This window comes from Engraulis encrasicolus, chromosome 9 (genome assembly GCF_034702125.1).
Source record: "Engraulis encrasicolus isolate BLACKSEA-1 chromosome 9, IST_EnEncr_1.0, whole genome shotgun sequence".
NCBI lineage: Eukaryota > Metazoa > Chordata > Actinopteri > Clupeiformes > Engraulidae > Engraulis > Engraulis encrasicolus.
In genome coordinates, this window is record NC_085865.1 from 5528171 (window position 1) to 5552489 (window position 24319).

Consider the following 24319-nt stretch of genomic DNA (forward strand, 5'->3'; position numbering starts at 1 on the left):
TAAAATAACTGTAAAATGCTTTGGAAGTGTCAGCTAAGTGTAATGTAATTCAATGTAATGTAATGAATTACAAAAATATGAACGTTATTAACGTGGACATGGGTCTTTTCATTCTAAAGATGGTTTTGTGACTTTCTGACATAGACCCCTTCAAAGAAAGTGTTACCAAGTAGGACCAAAGTATTTTAGCAAATTTAGTAGCAAATTAAAATTTCAAGCTTGAACTTTGACATTTTGAACGGTATTGATGGGTGATGTTAATGTGTCTAGCTATGTAAACATAGGCTACGTGTGATGATTGATGAATGTGAGGCGCGTGTGTGTGTGTGTGTGTGTGTGTGTGTGTGTGTGTGTGTGTGTGTGTGTGTGTGTGTGTGTGTGTGTGTGTGTGTGTGTGTGTGTGTGTGTGTGTGTGTGTGTGTGTGTGTGTGTGTGTGTGTGTGTGTGTGTGTGTGTGTGTGTGTGTGTGACGGATGTATGTGACATCTGTGTGTTTTCTATGCATGTAACGTGTGTGTGTGTGTGTGTCAGATCCGTGAGCGTCAGGAGCGGCGCATGCGTGAGCGCGAGGAGCAGGATCGGTACGATGCGCGTCTGGAGGCGGAGATGAAGACCTACGAGCCCTGGGGACGCGGAGGGGGAGGGGCACCGCTCAAGGATCACCACGGAAACCTCATCAGTACGTTCAACCTGGATGTTTCTGCTCCCATTTTTATTTTATTTTTTCAAAAAGTATGCTAAAATAAGTTTAAAAAGAAAAAAACAAAATGCAAGATAAAAAAATGAAAAAATCACGCAGTTGGCAACCAGAAAAATCCTGGTGAAAGCGGACTTTTTTCATTTTGAAAAAAAGAAAGAAAAAAAGTCTTGTCATTTGTCATTGTCATCTTGTCATTTGGTTGTCCTGCTCCCAGGTCAAACAGATTTTCAACCTGTGGGCCGGGGCCCACTGGGGGGCCCTGAAGGTATTCCAAGTGGGCCTTGAAATCATTCTCTACAAATTATAATCATATTTTGGTGCGTGTTGCTATTGATTTATTTGAGTTTTATTCTTTATTGGGTCAGAAGTGGGCCCTGAACATTTGTGACAATTTCGAGTGGGCCACACGTTGGAAAAGGTTGGGAACCCCTGATCTACGCATCAGCACGCTGCACACCACATTTACACTCTGAACATCAAGGGCCGAGCTCAAATAATGCATCGTTTCCATGGCTTTCTTGGTGAACTCTAGCCGTGTTCGGCATAGAACATTAGTGAACCTCCCGCCCTGAACTGAGCCTTAACCGGTAGGTTGCAGGTTCGAGCCTGTGTGGCTAACTAGCGCAGGATCACCTCAGTTACAGAGTTCTCAAAGTGGGGTGAAAGGACAATTGGGGGTCCGCTGCCCACGGACTGATTTAAATACCAAAAAAGCATTTCCACATGTCTGAAACACCCTGGCTAGCTAGAGAGGTCTGTAGCCAAGAGCAATGTCCCCAAGCTCTGTGCCGTAGCTGAAGGCCAGGCGCCCACAAGGAAGCCAATGGCAACAGCAGTTACGACAACAAGAGCCTTCACCAGTCTCTAGGCAACACTGTTTTCAAATGAGGAAACATTTGCAGAAGGCCCGGGGGAGCGAAGGAGGAGAGGGCAGAGGCAAGCTGGGGAGAGAACAGTGGAATGAAGAATGACCAGCTATAGGAGGAAAGTTAATTGCTACGTTCACATAAAAGTGACTTTTTGTTGTGCTACATGTTCCCACGTCCACAACGTCTGTCTACTGTCCCCCGCATCTGTTTTGTAATTTTTTATTTTTTATTTTTATTTTTTTTATTTTTTTTATTCTCGCACATAATAGGTGATTTGTGGGTTTCTCTTCATCAAATCTAGGGTTAGATATATTATCTGGCCAGTTTGGAGGCCCTTTTCTATATGATTGCACCCTCTGTGGTGCCTTGGCTATATGATGTTTTAGTTTGAGTGGTTAGAGTTCTGCACCCTGTTTCTCGAAACCATCGTTGGTAACCAGTTAGCAACTTAGTAGGTTGCCTATGGGAAATTGCACTGCAACCAAGTAAGTTGCCAACTTAGTTAGCAACGACACTGTCGTGAAACGCACCCCTGGCCTTTAGAGGGTTGCCGGTTCAAAGCCCACCCTTACCAGCACCTCCATCCATGGCTAAAGTGCCCTTGAGCAAGGCACCTAACCCCATTGGTCCAGGGACTGTAACCAATTCCCTTTACCTAATATACTGTACCTGTAAGTCGCTTTGGATAAAACTGTCAGCTAAGTGTAATGTAATATCCTGTCTGTCCCGTCTTGCTGTTACAGCGACTGTATGGGGCACCTAAGTCTCCACCCCTTCCGGGCGGCTTGTGGGGCTGGCAACGCCGACCCACCTCGCATTTCTCCGTCGATCACACATATGCTGTGCCTCAGAATTAATAACAACCAATGGTGTGCTTGTTGACTTCACTTGGCAAGCGTTTTTTGAGTTGTGTGTGTGCAAAAATATACAATTATTTGGACTACACAACATACGTCGCATGTCCGACGTGCAGCCACTTAAGCCACGGTGCATCGGTAGGGTTGGCTGTGCCTCGGTTCCCGTCAGATATGCGAGGCGCACGTGTAGTCTCTAACACAGTTTTGCACAAAAGCTAAAATAACGTTTCTTGCGTGTCGGAAATGAGTGGTCTTACGACGCAAATCCAAACCTTTCAAATTCACTGTCATCATATGTGAAATCCGGAGCACATGCCAAACGGGATGAGGATTTAGCTTGACTCGCTCCATTAACTCGCATTCAAAATTTTGAGCGCTCCAGCCCCACGGATCGGAAGTAGAAGGGCGTGACTTAGGTGCCCCATGATGCCTTCACTATGTGATGGCCCGGCTGCTTGCAATGACTGTAACGCCTTGTCTGACCTGTGTGTTGCAGGCGACCTGAAGAGAATGCACCGTGTGAACGAGGAAGCCTACCTCAACCCCGAGTCACGCTGGGACACGGCCCCCTCAGGACGCAACGCCCCCACGCCACGCGACGACCGCGTCACCTCCCCACTCATCATGGCAGCAGGTTGGTCTGTGCAACTTGTTAAGTGGAGGAGACAGACGCGCTCACTCACACTATCGGCTGATGATTAGCTCGGTTCTTAACTGGCTGCTGGATCCCCACATCAAACATAGATGAGTGAATGAAGCGTGGGACAGCACTCTTCAGATGTTTCTGTTCGTAGGCGAATAAAGAAAGAAAAATCTGAAGAGTAGGGATGCATCAATACCACTTTTTTGAAAACCGATACAAGTACGAGTACATTAATGTGTGCACTTGCCGATCCCGATACCTATACCTTTTACCACCAAAATACAATGAAAATAAATGCATGGCGTTGTTTTTTTTCCACCTGGGATATTTTTATTGTCCATTTCCGTGTAGATTTAAATGTTAGTAAATGTATGAGGTGGCACTTTTTTTCCATGCTGCTTTCAAGTCCACAGAACGTGACAAGATTTTGCATTGTTTTGTGTAATGGCAGTATCGTTCCTGCTATCGGCAAGTGCTTGACGAGTACGAGTATAATGAGCAGTATCGGGTGCCGATACGATACCAGTATGGGTATCGGTGCATCCCTACTGAAGAGTACTGTCCTTGGCCTCATTCACTTAACAGGTTGGTGCAAGCCAGTGGTTCCCAAACTGGGCATCACAGACAATATTGTATATTTTGTATGGTTCTTAAATGTATTTATCATTTTCCTGTAGTGAAGTTAAAATTGAAATTTAGCCAATGTAATTCTGAAAGAGTTTGCCATTTGGAATATTACGGGGGCAGGGGGGTCGTGGAATTGTTCTCAGGTCTAAAGGGGGGGCTGTGGTGTCCAGCAGACAAAAGTGAAAAAACGACCGGTGTAAGCCTTTGGCTGGCTATTGGGAGCCCCCTAGTGTTGAAATTGATGTATTTCACAGTAACCTGGTTCTCACCAGATATCATGTGGTCCCACAAAACGAAATAAGTCGTTGGTTAACGTTAGTGTAAAGTTAAACGCTTCAATCAGGACCAGCGGGCAGGAAATGTAAAGTGTCAATATTTAATTTTAACACCATTAACATTTAATTTTAAAAAACAATTTATGGAATTATGTTAACTGTCAAACCCATGGTTTTCCCATTTTTCAACAAAGTTCCTTGTGTCTGCAGCCCCCAATTTGGGAACTGCTAGGGTTGTTGTTTGTTTGTTTGTTTGTTTGTTTGTTTGTTTGTTTTGACTGTGTGTTTGTGCTGCAGCAGGTCATCCTCAGGGTGGAGTGTATGCCAGAGGCAACGTCTTCAAGGACGTCCCCACACCACAGCAGCTGCAGGAGCAGGACCGCTACAAGGAGTACCTCATGCAGCAGGTACACTATACTATACTACTACTCTAATACTCTACTACTACTCTACTACTCCACTAGTATACTACCACTATACTACGGTACTCTACTAGTATACTAGTACTCTAATACCTCATGCAGCAGGTACACTCCCCTAGTACTACCACTATACTAGTATACTACTACTACTCTAATACCTCATGCAGCAGGTACACTCTTCTCTACTAGTATACTACTACTATACTACTCTACTAGTATACTACTACTACTCTAATACTCTACTAGTATACTACTACTACTCTAATACCTCATGCAGCAGGTACACTCCCCTCTCTACTAGTATACTACCACTATGCTACTCTACTCTACTAGTATACTACTACTCTACTAGTATACTACTACTCTAATACTCTACTAGTATACTACTACTATACTACTCTACTAGTATACTACTACTCTAATACCTCATGCAGCAGGTACACTCCCTTCTCTACTAGTATACTACTCTACTAGTATACTACTACTCTAATACTCTACTAGTATACTACTCTACTAGTATACTACTACTCTAATACCTCATGCAGCAGGTACACTCTTCTCTACTGGTATACTACTACTATACTACTCTACTAGTATACTACCACTCTACTTGTATACTACTACTCTAATACTTCATGCAGCAGGTCAGGTCGCCTCCATAAATAAAGTATAATACTACTTTTCTACTAGTATACTATGACTATTGGTACACTAATACTGTAGTAGTTAATGTTACTACTCTACTAGTATATTACTACTCCACTAGTACACGTATACTCTAGTAGTATAATATTATAACTTTACTAGTATACTGCTACTACTCTACTACTTCCCTATGTAGAGTAGAAGGGCCTCCACATTCACTCTGACAGCGCTGCGGAGCACTTTCACTTGCGACAGAATTCCGAACCCCAAACCCAATTTCACACGAACATAGCATGGATGGTCAATGGGTGGCTCCGACAAAATAGAACTCGTCTCTAATCTGACATGCGAATGTCCGCGCATATCGGCGCCAGTGTGCGGGGTTCTATTGAAAACGATGGAATCAAACTTTTGCGGAGCAGTGCAGCTCAGCACTTTGTCGGAGCCGATGTGCGGAGGCCCTAATACTACTACTCTACTACTTGTTTTCAAAGTCTGTTCCCATAAGTCCCATCACTCGGCGGCCATCTTGGCTACGCCTCAAACTGACTATTTGAGATTAGTCAGTGATGGGGTATATAAGAATGAATATGGAAATAGGCTATTGAATAAATTAATGATGTAGCCTGCCTCAAAATTGGTGTTTTAAACTGTGATATCATTGTTGCCTAAACTGATAATAGCTATGACAAACGGTGAAAAATGTAAGAAAAAAAAACTAAACTGATCAAAGTTGAATGTCTTGCAGACTTGCTCCCGTTTTGCTTTTTCTTACTTATTTGTTTTCAACCATAAGAAAAACCACAACGGGTGTGCACATGTCTATGCACGGCCGTTTTTGTTTCCATGATTATAGTCCCTTTGTCCTGCACCTGCGTTTTGGATGCGCGCAGAAAGGTGATTAATGGTCGATTTGCGCTCTCTGCCCAATTCACAATGAAGTTTCCACGGACGGCAAACAAACCACATGGCCGCCAGCAAACAAACCGATTAGGTACGAGCAGTCGTAAAGGTTTACGTTTGCACTTGCGTCGAGATGATTGGATAAGTGACAGCGCAGCTCAGCAAGCAATTGGCTCTCGTTACCGGACAGGTGGGAGTGACGCCGGCAAACGCCATGTTCGCGTAGCCAAATGCTCTCGTTCATTCCTATGGAAGGTTTCATGAGTGATTCGTCTCGTATAAGACCGTCTCTCTTGTTTACCAGTATCTCTGTTAGTATACTACTACTCTACTACTTGTTTACCAGTATCTCTGTTAGTATACTACTACTCTACTACTTCATTCAGCAGGTCTGTTCAAGAGTATATACAACAGGGGTATTCAATTAAATGTCAACGAGGGCCAGTTTTTCAAATTCCTCTCAGTAAAGTGGCCGAACTATAGGTATGTATTATAGTTGCCGACTGTCGATGAAAAAAACATGGGAGACTTCTTCGAAGTGGGGTCTCTGGGGGTCCTCCCAGAGAAAGTTTTGCATTTCTTAGATGTAATTTCCTGCATTTTAACGTCCTGTGTCCCGTTTCAGCTCAATATAGAACCCATACTTTTATCTCTAAATACCGAAAAACAAATCTGTATTTCATGGGGCTTGTGGGGGGCCAGAACCTTGCTGTCCAAGGGCCGCATCTGGCCCCAGGGCCTGAATAGCCCTGATATACAGTATTCCGCCCCTTATCCTGGTTAAGCAAGGCAATTTTATTTCTACAGCTCATTTCATACACATGGCAACCCAGTTTGCTTCACAAATAAAAAGATAATCCATAAAGACATGTCCTCTTTTGAAAGTCACTTGGGTTATAAAGCGTCTGCCAAATGCAATGTAATAATGTAATGTAATAATCCTTCCATTTTTATTAATAATAGTGGTAATTTTTTAACACTAATTTCAGTAAAAGTAGTCTTTATCGGCAGACTGCATGGCTTGCACTCTTCTCAGAATAGGTTGATGCGTGGACATGGCTAATGGCATTTCTGCATCTTGTGTGCTTGGCTAACGACTGTGTGTGTGTGTGTATGTGACAGATAGCGGAGAAGAGGCGCAAGGAGGCGGAGGAGCGGGAGCGACAGCGCATGGAGGAGGAGAAGGAGGAGAAGAGGCTGCTGGAGCAGAGGGCTCAGATCCAGAAGGAGTACGAGGAGGAGCAGGAGAGGAGGAGGCGCAAAGAGATGGAGGTCAGATCACTACACTATAGTAGCCAGGCCACGCCCCCCTACTGATGCAACACCTTCAGCGTTGCTTCTAGTCAGGCCAAGAGCAATACAGTATAATTTTTGAGCTCCCGAAAAATCGGGAACTCCTCCCACTTTGTCGGGAAGCATAAAACCATTAGCAAACCAAGGGAGGCAGGTCGACCATGCAGTTTAGGAAATTTTACTGCAATTCGCCTTTGGCTAAGCCCCGCCCTCTTTAGTTACAGTTGCTAGGTCGGACAGATAAACTTTGAATGCTGAGACATCAACGTGATTTATGCAGTGACTGCAAATCGCAGCAGTTATTCACTCCTAATAAATAAAAAACACATTCATAGTATTGTGAATATAAGTATTTATTTTCTGAACGGTCATGCGATGCATCACAGCTGTTATGGGCTGAGCTCTTCTATGGGTATCGATAGGCATTGTAACCAGCACCATGGTAAGCCGAGCTCGCATAGGCCTATCTTTTGACCCCTGACTCAAACTTGCTAGACGAAAATGAAATCACACAACTTGATGGCTGTAGTCCTCTTCAAAGCTACCACAGCAATGTGTAATATTAACGTTTGGCGTTTATATCTTCAGTAGCTTAACAAAATCACGTCCATCAGCTGCTAGTCAAAACACTCCTGCCGTGACCGATAGCCTAGTTAACTTTGCTAGCGGTGTTTTTTCATTAATTAGGTCAGAAATCCAAAATCCTACTCTGAAACAGGTTCGTGGTTTGCTTACAACCTTACTGAAAAGTGACACAAATGAGATGGTGGCATGATCGGAGCACACAAAGTATGCTTTTGATCCGTGTGTCGAGTGTGAGGCTGCCGAGACCCTTCAAGGCAGACTATCCAGCTGCTAGTAATAGTAGTCCGGTTTTAGGTAAAGAGGAAAAGCGATTACCACCTGTTACATCGCGGGGAAACTTGTACCTTTGTCACAAATACCCCAGGCACAATTTCCAATCATATTTTAATAATAATACGACCGTATCTCGCAACTACTTGAAAACATGCGATTTCTGCATTGAGTTCAATGGAGCGCTGTCAAAACTGTCCGAGGTTTGTCCGAGGTCGTCCTTTTGCTGCGCTGTGATTGGTCAAAAAGCACTTTAGGGCGGGCCTTAGCCAAAGGTGAATTGTCATGCTCTTGGTCAGACCAAGTTTCGGAGAGATTTGAAAGTCGATGATAATCAGGCTAACACTATACTATGCTACACTACACACCCCAACACTATACTATGCTACACTACACACCCCAACACTACACTATACTATGCTACACTACACACCCCAACACTACACTTTACACTGCACTACACACCCCAACACTATACTATGCTACACTACACACTCCAACACTATACTATGCTGCACTACACACCCCAACACTACACTATACTATGCTACACTACACACCCCAACACTACACTATGCTGCACTACACACCCCAACACTACACTATACACTGCACTACACACCCCAACACTATACTATGCTACACTACACACCCCAACACTACACTATGCTGCACTACACACCCCAACACTACACTATACTATGCTACACTACACACCCCAACACTACACTTTACACTGCACTACACACCCCAACACTATACTATGCTGCACTACACACCCCAACACTACACTATGCTGCACTACACACCCCAACACTATACTATGCTACACTACACACCCCAACACTATACTATGCTACACTACACACCCCAACACTATACTATGCTACACTACACACCCCAACACTACACTATGCTGCACTACACACCCCAACACTATACTATGCTACACTACACACCCCAACACTATACTATGCTACACTACACACCCCAACACTATACTATGCTACACTACACACCCCAACACTACACTTTACACTGCACTACACACCCCAACACTACACTTTACACTGCACTACACACCCCAACACTACACTTTACACTGCACTACACACCCCAACACTACACTATACTATGCTACACTACACACCCCAACACTACACTTTACACTGCACTACACACCCCAACACTATACTATGCTGCACTACACACCCCAACACTACACTTTACACTGCACTACACACCCCAACACTACACTTTACACTGCACTACACACCCCAACACTATACTATGCTACACTACACACCCCAACACTACACTATACTATGCTACACTACACACCCCAACACTACACTTTACACTGCACTACACACCCCAACACTACACTTTACACTGCACTACACACCCCAACACTATACTATGCTGCACTACACACCCCAACACTACACTATACTATGCTACACTACACACCCCAACACTACACTTTACACTGCACTACACACCCCAACACTATACTATGCTGCACTACACACCCCAACACTATACTATGCTGCACTACACACCCCAACACTACACTATGCTGCACTACACACCCCAACACTATACTATGCTGCACTACACACCCCAACACTATACTATGCTGCACTACACACCCCAACACTACACTATGCTGCACTACATACTGCAGGAGCAGCAGGAGCGCAGTAGCGGAGGAGATGCATAGAGATGGATTCTATACTACACTTAGGCCGGCCGCACATAGGCTCCGACAGCACTGCGGCGCACTTTCGCTTCCGACATAATTCGGACCTCCGAACCCAATTTCACCCGAACATTGCGTTGATGGTCAACGGGCGGCGGCGACAAAATAGAACTTGTCTCTAATTGCTATCCGACATCGGCGAATGTCCGCGGACATTGGCGCCAGTGTGCGTGGTTCTATTGAAAACAATGGAATCGAATTTTAGCTGAGCAGTGCTCAGCACTTTGTCGGAGCTGGTGTGCGGAAGCCCTTATGCCTCATCTCCAGAAAGTGTACGAGAAGGAGGATTCAGAAAGATATTAGGTCAACCAACTACACACCACTAGCTCACTACACTACACTAGCCTTTTGTGTTTACTATTTAACACTTGCCAGATTGAATCTGTGTGACTTGCCTCAATTGACGTTTTATCTTGGTCAACAAAGGGCCAGATGTACTCACCAATTACAATTTACAACTGCAGAATATAGAGATACTGTATTGCAGATGGGCTTCACTCACAATTCTTTATTAATACTAACTAGGGATGCACCAATACCACTTTTTTGAAAACCGATACAAGTACGAGTAAATTAATGTGTGTACTTGCCGATAGCGAGTACCAATACCGATACCTTTTACCACCAAAATACAATGAAAATAAATGCATGGCCTTGGTTTTTTTTCCACCTGTGATATTTTTATCGTCCATTTCCATGTAGATTTAAATGTTAGTAAATGTATGAGGTGGCACTTTTTTCCTATGCTGCTTTCAAGTCCACAGAACGTGACAAGATTTTGCATTGTTTTGTGTAATAGCCGTATCGTTCCTGGTATCGTTAAGTGCTTGACGAGTATGAGTAAGAGTACAAGTATAATGAGCAGTATCGGGTGCCGATATCGGTGCATCCCTAATACTAACGGTAACACTTTACTTGACGCCGGAGTCATAAGCATGTCATTACAGTCATCACAGTCATAGTTGTCTTTGTTGGCCTTAAGTGACATTCGGTTATGGCAGTCAAAAAATGTTTGACATGGACATAATGTGACTTATCTATGACTGTCATGACACTATTATGGCACTAATGACATGCTTATGACATCGGCGTCAAGTAAAGTGTTACCATACTAACTTGCATTGTTTCCCCACCCCCCATGTGACTGTGTTGAGGTTAGGGGTCGACCGATACAGGTTTTTTAATGGCCGATGCGATACCGATTTTTATTTCATCCCCCAGGCCGATACCCGATATTTGGGGCCGATATGGGTTTAAAAAATGACAAATATTCCAGGTCTCAAGATAAAAAAATAAACATTCCTTTAACATTATCAAATCGAGGTAGAACTTGTAACATGTAAACACACACTCTAACAATCAAGTAATACAAAAAAAGTGTCTTGGTGCTTTTAAAAAAAACCTGAATGCTTAAAATAATAAATATTGCGTATCGGCCAAAACCACATGCGTATCGGCCGATACCGATACACTTAAAATATGCAAATATCAGCCCGATATCGAGATAATGAGGTTAATCGTTTTCCTCCTCCTTTTCCCCTATTCTATTCTTTCTCTTCTTTTCCTCTTCCTCTGCAGCAAATGGCCAAGAACGAGGAGCTGGTGCGGCAGGCGGAGGAGAGGAGGGAGGAGGCGGAGAGGAGGAAGAGGCAGGAGGAGGAGCGCGCCAGCGAGGCCCTCAGGCTGCAGCACGAGAGGGAGAGACAGGCACGCCTGGAGGAGGTAAAGAAGAAAGATTTGGGGATAGAGGGATGGGGTTAGAGGGAGGGAGGAGGCGGAGAGGAGGAAGAGGCAGGACGAGGAGCGCGCCAGCGAGGCCCTCAGGCTGCAGCACGAGAGGGAGAGACAGGCACGCCTAAAGGAGGTAAAGAAGGGGGGATAGAGAGACTGGATGGAGGTGAAGAATTCGGGGTGGAGAAGGACTGGAGGAGGTGAATAATAGGGGATAGAGAAGTACTGGGGGAGGTAAAGAAAGCATGGGGGATAGAGAAGGATTGGGGGAGGCGAATAAGGAGAGAAAGACAGGCACACCTGGAGGAGGTAAAGAATGGGGGATAGAAAGACTGGGGGAGGTAAAGATGAATGAGACAGACCAGCACGACTGAAGGAGGGAAAGAATGAATGAGGGATAGAGAGACTGGGGTGGTTAAGAATGGGGGATAGAGAAGGACCAGAGGAGGTAAATAAGAAGAGACAGACAGGCACACCTGGAGGAGGTAAAGAGTAAAGAACGGGGGATAGAGATGGAGTTAAAGAATGAATGAGGGGGGGGGGTGGATACGACTATAACATGAGATGGAGGGAGGGAGGGAGAGACAGACTCACCTGGAGGCAAATGACCGACTAGCTTCCAGATGACGTAAAAAATGCACCCACTATGGGGCACCTAAGTCTCCACCCCTTCCGGGCGGCTTGTGGGGCTGGCAACGCAAAAACTTTTGACTGGGCTGTAATGGACTGATCAAAGCTATTTTCCGATCCACCTCGCATTTCCCCGTCGATCACACATATGTTGTGCCTCAGAATTAATAACAACCAATGGTGTGCTTGTTGACTTCACTTGGCAAGCGATTTTTGAGTTGTGTGTGTGCAAAAATATACAATTATTTGGACTACACAACAGATGTCGCATGTCCGACGTGCAGCCACTTAAGCCGCAGTGCAGCGGTAGGGTTGGCTGTGCCTCGGTTCACGTCAGATATGCGAGGTGCACGTGTAGTCTCTAACACAGTTTTGCACAAAAGCTAAAATAACGTTTCTTGCGTGTCGAAAATGAGTGGTCTTACGACGCAAATCCAAACCTTTCAAATTCACTGTCATCATATGTGAAATCCGGAGCACATGCCAAACGGGATGAGGATTTAGCTTGACTCGCTCCATTAACTCTCATTCAAATTTTTGAGAGCTCCAGCCCGACGGATCGGACGTAGAAGGGCGTGACTTAGTTGCCCCATAGATAGCTTTAAATCTAGACTCAAGACAAAGCTGTTCTCAGATGCTTTCCCCTAGCTTAAATTACATATCATTCTTTTTTTATTATTATTATTTTTATTTTTATGTTTATTTAATTTGTTTTATTTTATTTTATTATTATGTTTACCTTATGTTTTATCTTAATGTTTTAAATGTTTTTTGACTCTAATTCATTTCCTTCTTTCTTCCCTGTTTCCTTTCATTTCTTTGTGAAGCACATTGAGTTGCACCTGTGTATGAAATGTGCTATATAAATAAACTTGCCTTGCCTTGCCTTGAGAGGCAGGGATGGAGTTGGGCAGAAAGAGTTAATGAGTGTGATTGTCATCAGTCACACTCTGTAGTCACACACTCTTCCTCTCTCTCTCTCTCTCTCTCTCTCTCTCTCTCTCTCTCTCTCTCTCTCTCTCTCTCTCTCTCTCTCTCTCTCTATTTCAGGAGCAGAGGGCTCCCTCTCCCCCCATCCCGACGCTGCAGAAGTTGTTGGGGCGCCAGCGAACCCCCAGACCCCCGTCTGGAGAGAGCCAGCGCTCAGCCGGGGCATCCACGGTACGTCAGCAATGCGTCAGTCATACTGTACCTCAGTGTCACATGCAGGGTTGCCAGATGAGGATGATTTCCAGCCCAAAAAATGCTCAAAACCCGTCTAGAAGGACAAAATCCCGCCCAATTTTATTGATTTCTATGGCAAAAAAATGGGCGGGTTTTTGTGCTAAATGCCATTTTTTTCCCCGCACACGGCCATCCTAAGCAGCCCGATTGGGCGGGAAACGGCCCAATATGGCAACACTGGTCACAGTAGCAGCATTGTATGCATTGCAGTACCATTGTAAGTCAACCACATAATACGTCAGATATTACTACTATGGCCTCTACTAGCTATGGTTGAGTAACAGTCTCATAACTACGACGTAGGCAAATGATGGTATGTCATAGAGGGCTACCCTAGGAGGTGAAATTGATTTCATTGCCACATGAATTTCCTTGCCAGGGCCGTGTGTGCTTTGCCCTGCCCTTTGGCCTGGCAGACATGTGTCTGTGGGTGAATTCCAATATGCAGACTCCCGTCCTCCACTTGTGCTTGTGGCCTCACGTTTTGCTGACGCCCCGCTTCCGTGAAGAAAACGATCAAGTTTCCCTGCTGTCAGCCTAGCCACAACACCTTTTGGGGAACTGTTTTTCATTCACCATCCCGATTGCATATGAGAAAATGACAATAGAATTGTGCTGTTACAAGATATTGAATTAATTTTCTGTAGTCAGTGACATCATCATAAGGTCACAAGCAGGCAAGTGAGTAAGGGAGGACGGGACTCTGCATATTGGAATCGCGTGTGTGTGTGTGTATTAGAGCATGACACCGGAGTAGATTTTCACTCCCGTCCCATTGCGGTCCCAGAAAAAAAAAATCCCATCCCGGACTGGAGTAAAAGAATCAAATCCCATCCTGTCCACTCCTGAAAACAATGTTTCCCAATCCTGCCCACTCCCACTCAAAATCAACCCCACTCCCGTTTCGTCACAAAAACGAGGGTTTTTTTTTTTTTTTTTAAGACAAAATAAGCGGCATTCCCGCTCACGATCATTTTTATTCCCGCTCCTGCCCGCTCCCGTTCATCTTTATTCCCGCTCCTACCAGCTCCCGTTCATCTTTAACATTTTGACTCCCATTTTTCAGGAATTTCCGTGGGTCCTGCGGGATTCCCACGGGAATTCCTGAAAAATATCATCCTCGTGTGTGCGTGCGTGCGTGCGTGCGCGCGCGTGCCCTTCGTATAATGTGTCATCTTCGTGTCCTCATGTCTCAGGCGCGGTCCCTGTCGGCCCCCCACTCTCCGCCTGTGCCTGCGTGTAAAAACCAGCTGAGGGCCCGAGGGGAGCAGCTCACCACCAGAGGTAAGAGATGCGCAGCGCAGCCCAGCGCAGCCCAGGAGGCAACAGTTGTAGCCAGGCCCCGCCCGCGATCATACTACTGAGAGAGAGGTTCCATTGGCCCATTGTTTCCGGGTTCTATTATTGCAAGGGGGAGGGGGGGGGGAATCCCCCTTTAGGCAGACCTAAGGACTGTTCTATTCAATGCTAGGAGTATTATGACACGCCCCTTTAGGCAGACCGGAACCTGGTCATGTTAGGTGTCCATAGCAACCTATTACATTGGCATATCTCTATATACAGTCCCAGGAAAAAGTTTGTACACCCTTTGAAATTTCTTACATTTCTGTCAAAATTGACCATAAAACATGGTCTGATCTTCCCGGAAATCTCAAGAAGGAACAATCAGAGTCTGCTTTAATTAATTACACCCAAACATTTACATGTTATCATATTTTTATTTGTCATAAGGCCATAACATTCACAGGAGAGCAGGGCATAAGTAAGTACACCCTTGCATTAAGTAGGTTTTAACCCTCAGTTAGTTGCAATATCATCAACCAGACTTGTCCTGTAGTTGCAGATCAGATTAACAAAACAATCAGTTTGTATCTTGTCTCCCTCTTCTTTACAGAACTGCCTCTCGTCAGCAAGGTTTGTGGCGTGTCTGGAGTGCATAGCTTTCTTGACTTCATGCCATATAATCTAAACTGTTTTTTTGTCAGGGCTTTGACTGGGCTATTTCAGAATGTGTATTTCATTATTATGAAGCCATTCTAAAGTCAATTTGCTTCTAAAGTATGGGTTGTTGTCACATTTCAGGACCCATACTCTTGTGTGCTTTAACTGTGTGACAGACTTCCTCTGTTTTTTTTCTGTAAAATATCACAATAAACTTGAGTTCATTGTTCCACTGACAATAGCAAACTGTCAAGGGTCTGAGGCAGCAAGGTAGCCGCATATAATGATGATCCCGCCACCATACTCAGAAGAGGAGATGTAACCAAGAATAGCTAAAAATGGGATTCATTCTGCCAATCTAAAATGAATGGGGTTTCTGTCCAAAAAAAATATTGCTGCACCTTTGAGGTTTGCGAAAAAGCATTTATATGCTTCATAGAATTACTGCAAAATATTCTGTAGACCAACGTTGAAACCAAAGTTTAATTGTTCAGGGGAACACACAATATCATGTTTGGAGGAGAACTGGACAACCACACCTTCACTAAAACATCATCTCCACTTTTGAGTATGATGGCGGGAGCATCATTATATGTGGATACCTTGCTGCCTCAGGCCCTTTTCAGTTTGCTATTATCAGTGGAACAATGAACTCAGAAGTTTATCAAGATATTTTACAGAAAAAAGTGAGGTAATCTGTCACACAGTTGAAACACACAAGAGGATGGGTGCTGAAATGTGACAACAACCCATACTTTAGAAGAAAATCGACTTTAGAATGGCTTCATAATAATGAAATACACATTCTGGAATAGCCCAGTCAAGGACCTGACAAAAAACAATTGAGATTATATGGCATGAAGTCAAGAAAGAGATGCACTCCAGACATCCCAGAAACCTTGCTGACGAGAGGCAGTTTTCTAAAGAAGAGGGAGACCAGATACATCCAGATTGTTTTGTTAATCTGATCTGCAACTACAGGAAACATCTGGTTGAGGTTATTGCGACTAACTGAGGGTTAAAACCTATTGAATGCAAGGGTGTACTTACTTATGCCTTGCTGTCCTGTGAATGTTTACATCTTATGGCCATTGAAAATATGAAAACTTGTAAATGTTTGGGTTGAAATAGTTAAAGCAGACTCTGGTTCTTCCTTCTTGTGATTTCCGGAAAGATCAGACCATGTTTTATGGCCAATTTTGACAGAAAGGTAAGACATTTCAAAGGGTGTACAAACTTTTTCCTGGGACTGTACTTCTCTGCTACTGCGGACACCTTTTGGGATGTGTGAGCAAGAGCAAACCATATGCAGGGTACGCTTTTTTGGGTCGTGCTGCACTAGTTTTTCTGTGAACCGCTCCCCCTTTCACAAGCACAAGCACAGCCTTGGTCTGAGAGTCACTGCCTCACATAGCCTAGTAGTTATGTTCAGAGATGCCAATGATTATTATAGTACAGTTCTTAACTAATGGGAATATTGTTTTTCTTATTGTTGGTTTGTTTTGGTGTACACTAGTTAAATCAACTTAATCAATTATCAGTACTTTGTTTTGCTATACTTTTCCTGCCAACTTGCTACAATGCCCCCCACCCAACATCCCCTTGCAGACTCCCTGGGGTCCCTAGCCCTCACTTTGAAAAGCAATGGTCTTGTCTTTTTTTCTTTCAGTTCACTAAATTCAGTTTTGTGTGTGTGTTCGTTTGTTGATCCGGTGGCCTGTCCGTCCTTCAGAGGAGAAGCAGAATGTGATCAGTGAGCTGTCTGCTCTGAGCCGGCAGCTGCGTAACGAGCAGAAGAGGCTGGAGAGGCAGAAACTACAGACGGAGAGAGAGGAGATGGACTCTGCTCTTAGAGACCGGTACACACACACACACACACACACACACACACACACACACACATGCTATCCAGAAAGCACTCATGTGCAGACATGCGTGCCTGAACTGATGGCTTCTCACTGAGGTATAGGTCTATGGTGCGCTGCGTCTTACCCTAAAGTAAGTGTGTGTGTGTGTGTGTGTGTGTGTGTGTGTGTGTGTGTGTGTGTGTGTGTGTGTGTGTGTGTGTGTGTGTGTGTGTGTGTGTGTGTGTGTGTGTGTGTGTGTGTGTGTGTGTGTGCGTGCGTGTGTGCGTGCGTGTGTGTGTGCGTGTGTGTGCGTGTGCGTGTGTTTGCAGGCCTAAGGAGCGCACCCTGAAGGATGTGTTTGACATGGCACGCCTCCGCCTGCAGGTGGCAGCCAAGAGGCCCGGCTCTAAGACACAAGGCCCCACCCCCGGCCCCGCCCCCGTCAACATGCAGAACATACACGACTTCAACCAGCTCAGGAACAGGGGTACAATGACTGGCGTACTAACACACACACACACACACACACACACACACACACACACACACACACACACACACACACACACACACACACAGACTCTTCAGCTCAGGAATAGAGGCACCATGACTTGTCGTAACAGCTATGACGCGCACACACACACCAAATTTATTATAGTTAATTGAAAGTCACCACATTTCAATAATTACTGTATTTTCTTCATAAAAACTATGACTGAAATAAAAAAAGCGACAATTAACTAAAACTATAGTCTTTGCAAAACTAGCACTAACTGCAGGATTTCCGTTAGGAAAAAAATCTGCCGGACAAGGTGGCCAGCCGAGTTTTCATCTTCAGGACATTTTAATAACATGCCGGTCAAATAGGCTATTTCACCGTTCCTAACTAGCTTTCACTTGCATGACCTGCACATGACCGTGCATGAACAACTAAACACCCCCAACAACTGTGTTAAATGCCGTCAAATCAGACAGACACATTAGCTCTGCACGCGGAGACTGTCACTCCACGGCAATAGCTTTCGGCACCAGCTCTTCAATGCGCTCATGATACACACAGACGCGCACCTTTCTCTCTCTCTCTCTCTCTCTCCATAGCCTACATAACAAACCGGTAGTGGGAAAACAACGATTACAAAGCGATAATTGTATTTCCCCAAACCGTGTAAGCGCACTGCGAACAAGTGAACAGTGCAAGTAAACGGGAATTAATTTAAATATAATGTCAGCTCAGCTGGGGAACGGGGGGATCGAGCATCCGAAGCGCAAGCAAGCAGACGGCTCTGATCCCATTTGACGTGCTATTGCTGGAGCCATTCACAAGCCTACACAACACAACTTCTCGTTCAAACCTTGATATTTTGCCTAGCCGAGGCTACCACACGCACACTCTCGGCAGAAAACAGCACCGAAAGCCATGAAATGCACTTATGTCCAGGCATTGTCCCATCCGAATCCAAGCTACCATTATCCAACTGTTTTTTTGCAATGAACGCCAGTATTCTCACAGCTACCCCGACCAGCAAACTAACAAACTACTACTGCTACGTTCAAACAGGCTAAGAACTGCTTATTGGGATCAATCTCGAGGAAGTCACAGTGAACTTGTGAAACACATGTTTACACAATGGCTGAGACGAAGGGAAATAGAAAGCTAACACAAATGAGCCGGGACCTGAATCTGCGATTATTATGGCAGCAGGCAGGCTAGATAGCTAGCAAGCTGCTAATAGACAAAGTTTGCCTTACCTGAACTGAGTTGTTGAGCGTGTCACTACCTTGTTTCTGAAAGTATTTCCATTTGAGGGCAATAGTCCAACTGATGGGTTGAAAACAAGGCCAGCCATCTTATTTCATTACTGGATTACCACTGTTTGTTTATCACTCTTCTCATGAGAAGCGCTAGCTAGCTGTCAGCTGTCAAGAAGATCTGACGGTGAAATTTGGCTATTCTGATTGGTCGACAGGAATCACATTTTTCTTATTTTCAGCCATGATTGGCTGTTTATCTACATGTCGAGGATGCAGCTGTGTGCGCCCAAGAAGAGAAAATAGATTTTAGATAGACGGGATACGGCTGTTATAAATTTCAAACGGACACTTTGACCGGTGAGATTTTTTTTTTATCGGACATTCAAAAAGTTTACCGGTCAATGACCGGTAATTACCGAACAACGGAATGTCTGACTAACTGACATTATAGACATAGGGTTTGAGACTGATCCTGATCACTCATTTGAAGTGTGCGTGTGTGTGTGCGTGTGTGTGTGTCTGTGTGTGCGTGTGTGTGTGCGCGTGTGTAGCCTCGTCATCTCGTGAGGAGGTTCGGCAGGCGTATCCTGAGCCCCCGTATGACGACGGCAGTCTGGAGATTCAGCAGCAGGCTCTGCTACGACAACAGCAGCGCAAACTGCAGAACATGAAGAAGGAAAAACACACCGGTTAGAGACACACACACACACACACACACACACACACACACACACACACACACACACACACACACACACACACACACACACACACACACACACTTTATAGCATGGACACACACAATGGTTAAACACACATAAGCTCACACAAATTTACATCAATGCTACATCATTGAGGACCTGAGCCACTTGCATGCATCGCTTTGAGCACGTCTGGTACTCTTACTAGTACTGTACCGTATTACTAGTCTGGTACTCTTACTAGTACTGTACCGTATTACTAGTCTGGTACTGTCACTAGTACTGTATTACTAGTCTGGTACTGTCACTAGTACTATATTACTAGTCTGGTACTCTTACTAGTACTGTACCGTATTACTAGTCTGGTACTGTCACTAGTACTATACTCAGGGCTCTAAATTAACACACGCCAACCCGCCAAACACGGGTGAAAATTAATTTTGGCCGGTGGAAAAAAATACCTACCCGCCCATTTGGCTAGTAGCGCCCGAGTAGCCTACAGTAAATTGTGAACGGTAAACGGCGGCTTGTAAATAGACAACGTACGGCGAGATTTCCTACATTACCCATAAACACTCCCGTCATGACCCCACCCCACCGTGAGCTTTCCGAAGCAGCAGCCACTCCGTGCTGCTGTTGCGCGCGCCAGGACAAAAAATATTTCAGAGTTCTTGTGCGCTCACATTATTTTGACAGGCAACTCTGCCCTGCTCCTGTCGCTTTCGCTCCACCACTTTTACCGTAACTATTAGGCCTACTGTTACTATTAGCATTCACCGACACCGACACACCTTGCTCTAACAGGCTGTCTTTATAAGCTGTGAGGACCTGACCGAAGAGTTTCAATAACAGGAGTGTTGTGGAACGAAATAGCGACAAGGGCAGAGGAGGAGAACGGGCTGTCAGAGTAGTGTGAGCGTAGCTGTCAGTTGTCTTCTGAAATGTCCTGGCGCAACTAAGTTGGAAAGCCCACGCCATCGGAAAGAAGGGCAGACCTTATGCCCGTGCGAGTAGGCTACGTGCGCTACGTAGGCCTACGCTATGGAAGTAACAAAGGAAGCGAACATTTCCGTGATATTATTTGCTTTTAGTTAAACATAGCGTAGGCTTCTTGTTATTTTGTTGCGCATGGTAGAGAAGAGCTCCTGGAGGAAATAATGGTGCCTATAGCATCATACTGTGTAGGCCACATAAACACACAATAGGCACACACGACATCATATCCATTATTGCACAACGTGTGTGTGTGTGTGTGTGTGTGTGTGTGTGTGTGTGTGTGTGTGTGTGTGTGTGTGTGTGCTTTTCCTCTCATCTCTTCTCCCTCCTTGGAGTGTGAGGTTTTGTAGTGTTTGGCTGTGTGTTTGGTTTAAAGGTCTGTTGTGTGTGTGGCTGGTGATTCATTGTTTTCAGAGGTAAAAATAAGGTTAAGGTAAAGTTTAAAAAAGTATATATAATATGCTTATTATAGACCTAGTATGTAAGGCAAGGCAAGGCAAGTTTATTTATATAGCGCATTTCATACACAGGTGCAACTCAATGTGCTTCACAAAGTTAACAAATGTAAATGAAAGGAAAACAGGGAAATGAATTAGAGTCAGAAAAAACATTTAAAACATTTACATTTTATGTAGGCCTATAGTGTTTATGTGTTGTGGAAATTTGAATGAAATAACCATAATAATAATAATAATAATTTAACAAAAAACACAACTAGCCTAACGCATAGCCTATTTTGGCAATATTAAAAAATGGCTAGTTGAACTTCTGTTTGGCTGGTAAGAAAAAATGTCTACTAGCCAAATTGGCTGGTGGTGGAAAAAGTTAATTTAGAGCCCTGACTATACCGTATTACAAGTCTGGTACTGTCACTAGTACTATACCGTATTACACGTCTGGTACTCTTACTAGTACTGTACCGTATTACTAGTCTCACACCATCTCTTCCATTCATTTCATATTCACATATTAGCCATGTTTATTTTGCATCATCCATAATACTTACACACACGCGCACACACTGCTTATTCATTCACCTGCCCATCTCCTCTCCACAGATTACTTTGATCTCACCTCCTCGTCGCGTCCGTCCCAGCACCAGGTAAGCAGCAACCCCATCTCCCCTCATCCCACAGCCCTCATCTCCCCTCATCCCACAGCCCTCATCTCCCCTCATCTCCCCTCATCCCACAGCCCCCATCTCGCCTCATCTCCCCTCATCCCACAGCCCTCATCTCCCCTCATCCCACAGCCCTCATCTCCCCTCATCCCACAGCCCTCATCTCACCTCATCCTACAGCCCCCATCTCCCCCCTCATCCCACAGCCCCCATCTCACCTCATCTCCCCTCATCCCACAGCCCTCATCTCCCCTCATCCCACAGCCCTCATCTCACCTCATCCCACAGCCCCCATCTCCCCTCATCCCACAGCCCCCATCTCCCCTCATCCCACAGCCCTCATCTCACCTCATCCCACAGCCCTCATCTCACCTCATCCCACAGCCCCCATCTCGCCTCATCTCACCTCATCCCACAGCCCCCATCTCCCCTCATCCCACAGCCCCCATCTCCCCTCATCCCACAGCCCCCATCTCCCCTCATCCCACAGCCCCCATCTCGCCTCATCCCACAGCCCCCATCTCACCTCATCCCACAGCCCCCATCTCCCCCCATCTCACCTCATCCCACAGCCCCCATCTCCCCTCATCCCACAGCCCCCATCTCCCCTCATCCCACAGCCCCCATCTCCCCTCATCCCACAGCCCCCATCTCGCCTCATCTCCCCTCATCCCACAGCCCCCATCTCGCCTCATCTCCCCTCATCCCACAGCCCCCATCTCGCCTCATCTCACCTCATCCCACAGCCCCCATCTCCCCTCATCCCACAGCCCCCATCTCCCCTCATCCCACAGCCCCCATCTCCCCTCATCTCCCCTCATCCCACAGCCCCCATCTCGCCTCATCTCACCTCATCCCACAGCCCCCATCTCCCCTCATCCCACAGCCCCCATCTCCCCTCATCTCACATCAGATTTACATTCTGCATCACATGCCTTGCATCACATCTACACCCTAAACTACACACTTAAAACAACTGGCATATCTCTGCCTATCCAGTCACATGCAGTAGTATATCATCTGATATGTCCACACAGGGGCGGTCCTCGGGGTAGGCCTACCGGGCAATTGCCCCCCGGGACACCGAGGGTGGGTCGCCCGGGCCCGCCCGTCATTGTAGGATCCCCATTGTGAAATAAAGAGAACAGGACAGCACTCCCAAGTTTTGTGTTTTATTGCCCGTCAATTATACGGAAATAAAATGCAAAACTTGGAGTGCTGTCCTGCTCTCTTTAGTTCATATATTTTTGAGGAATGAGCACCCCGTTTTTCATTTTTTTTTTTTTTTTTAAAGATATTTTTATGGGCTTTTTGGGCCTTTATTTTGGATAGGACAGTGAAGGTGCGACAGGAAGTGAGTGTGGAGAGAGATGGGGTAGGGTTGGGAAATGACCCTGGCCGGACTCGAACCAGGGTCTCCATGGGCATGCAAGCCCATGTGTGGGGGGCTTAGTGGGCTGTGCCCCCCCCCCAACACACACACACACACACACACACACACACACACACACACACACACACACACACACACACACACACACACACACACACACACACACACAAACACACACACAATTTTTTCACTTTGCTTGAGTTGAGCGTGTTACACCACTTAGTAGGATCCCCATTGTGTCCATACTAATCCATCTCCCTCGCATAGCCCCATCTAACCTCCATCTTACTAAATCCATCTCCCTTGCATAGCCCCATGTAACCCCCAGCCCACTAAACCCATCTCCCTCGCTTAGCCCCATCTAATGGCTTTCTTTTGAAACTCGGCCATCGATAGATCCAAGGTTGTTCTCCCGACAACCGTTGTTAATGCGTTTTATTGAAACTGCTGGGGACAATACAAACATCTGAAAACACTAATGTTAAACGAACTCGGAGTACACAGAAGCGCTCAGAGTTTGTGTTTCGGAACCCCAATTTGAGTACCCATTCTATTGCACTTTTCCGAAGCGGAAGCCGGAGGTTCCGACAATCGAGTTTCAAAAGAAGGAGCCATAACCCCCATCCCACTCCAAATAAACCCTGTCACTGCATGTCTCCATCCTATTGCAGCCCTCCTCCTCTACTCCATATGAACAGATCACTGAATTGCAGAGGGGGTAACCCATGTCTGTGTCTCTGACATGACTCTCTGCCTCCTCCTCCCAACTCCTCTCCTCTCCTCTCTTCTCCTCTCCTCTCTCCTCCACAGAGGCTGGATTCTGCAGAAGATGGACCAACACCCACACTGCTGCAGTCAGAGAGTGCCTTCATTGGTAAGAGTGTGTGTGTGTGTGTGTGTGTGTGTGTGTGTGTGTGTGTGTGTGTGTGTGTGTGTGTGTGTGTGTGTGTGTGTGTGTGTGTGTGTTAATGCGATCACATGTGCTTATGAAAGTGACTCTGGCTGATGTGTTTTTCTCGTAGCGTAGATGGCTAGTGAACCTGTGTGTGTGTGTGTGTGTGTGTGTGAGAGAGAGAGAGTTGCATGTATTTTTCTGTGCAGCTTCAAGCATTTGTCTGTCTTTGAATAAGATT

The 24319-nt window shown here is 45.5% G+C and overlaps 1 protein-coding gene across 2 annotated transcripts in view; it reads left to right on the top strand.

The window, feature by feature from the left end:
• LOC134455396 (centrosome and spindle pole-associated protein 1) overlaps window positions 1–24319 on the top strand; it is a 50542-nt gene that overhangs the window by 21221 nt on the left and 5002 nt on the right. The window contains exons 17-28 of one of the 2 annotated variants that reach the window (XM_063206416.1): window positions 532–679; window positions 2923–3060; window positions 4269–4378; window positions 7064–7213; window positions 11430–11573; window positions 13263–13373; window positions 14633–14720; window positions 17110–17236; window positions 17554–17711; window positions 19528–19665; window positions 21732–21775; window positions 23997–24060. In XM_063206416.1, the coding sequence (XP_063062486.1) occupies window positions 532–679; window positions 2923–3060; window positions 4269–4378; window positions 7064–7213; window positions 11430–11573; window positions 13263–13373; window positions 14633–14720; window positions 17110–17236; window positions 17554–17711; window positions 19528–19665; window positions 21732–21775; window positions 23997–24060 (1420 nt within the window). The remainder of the gene's footprint in view (window positions 1–531; window positions 680–2922; window positions 3061–4268; window positions 4379–7063; window positions 7214–11429; window positions 11574–13262; window positions 13374–14632; window positions 14721–17109; window positions 17237–17553; window positions 17712–19527; window positions 19666–21731; window positions 21776–23996; window positions 24061–24319) is intronic. The other variant, XM_063206417.1, reaches the window with a different exon arrangement.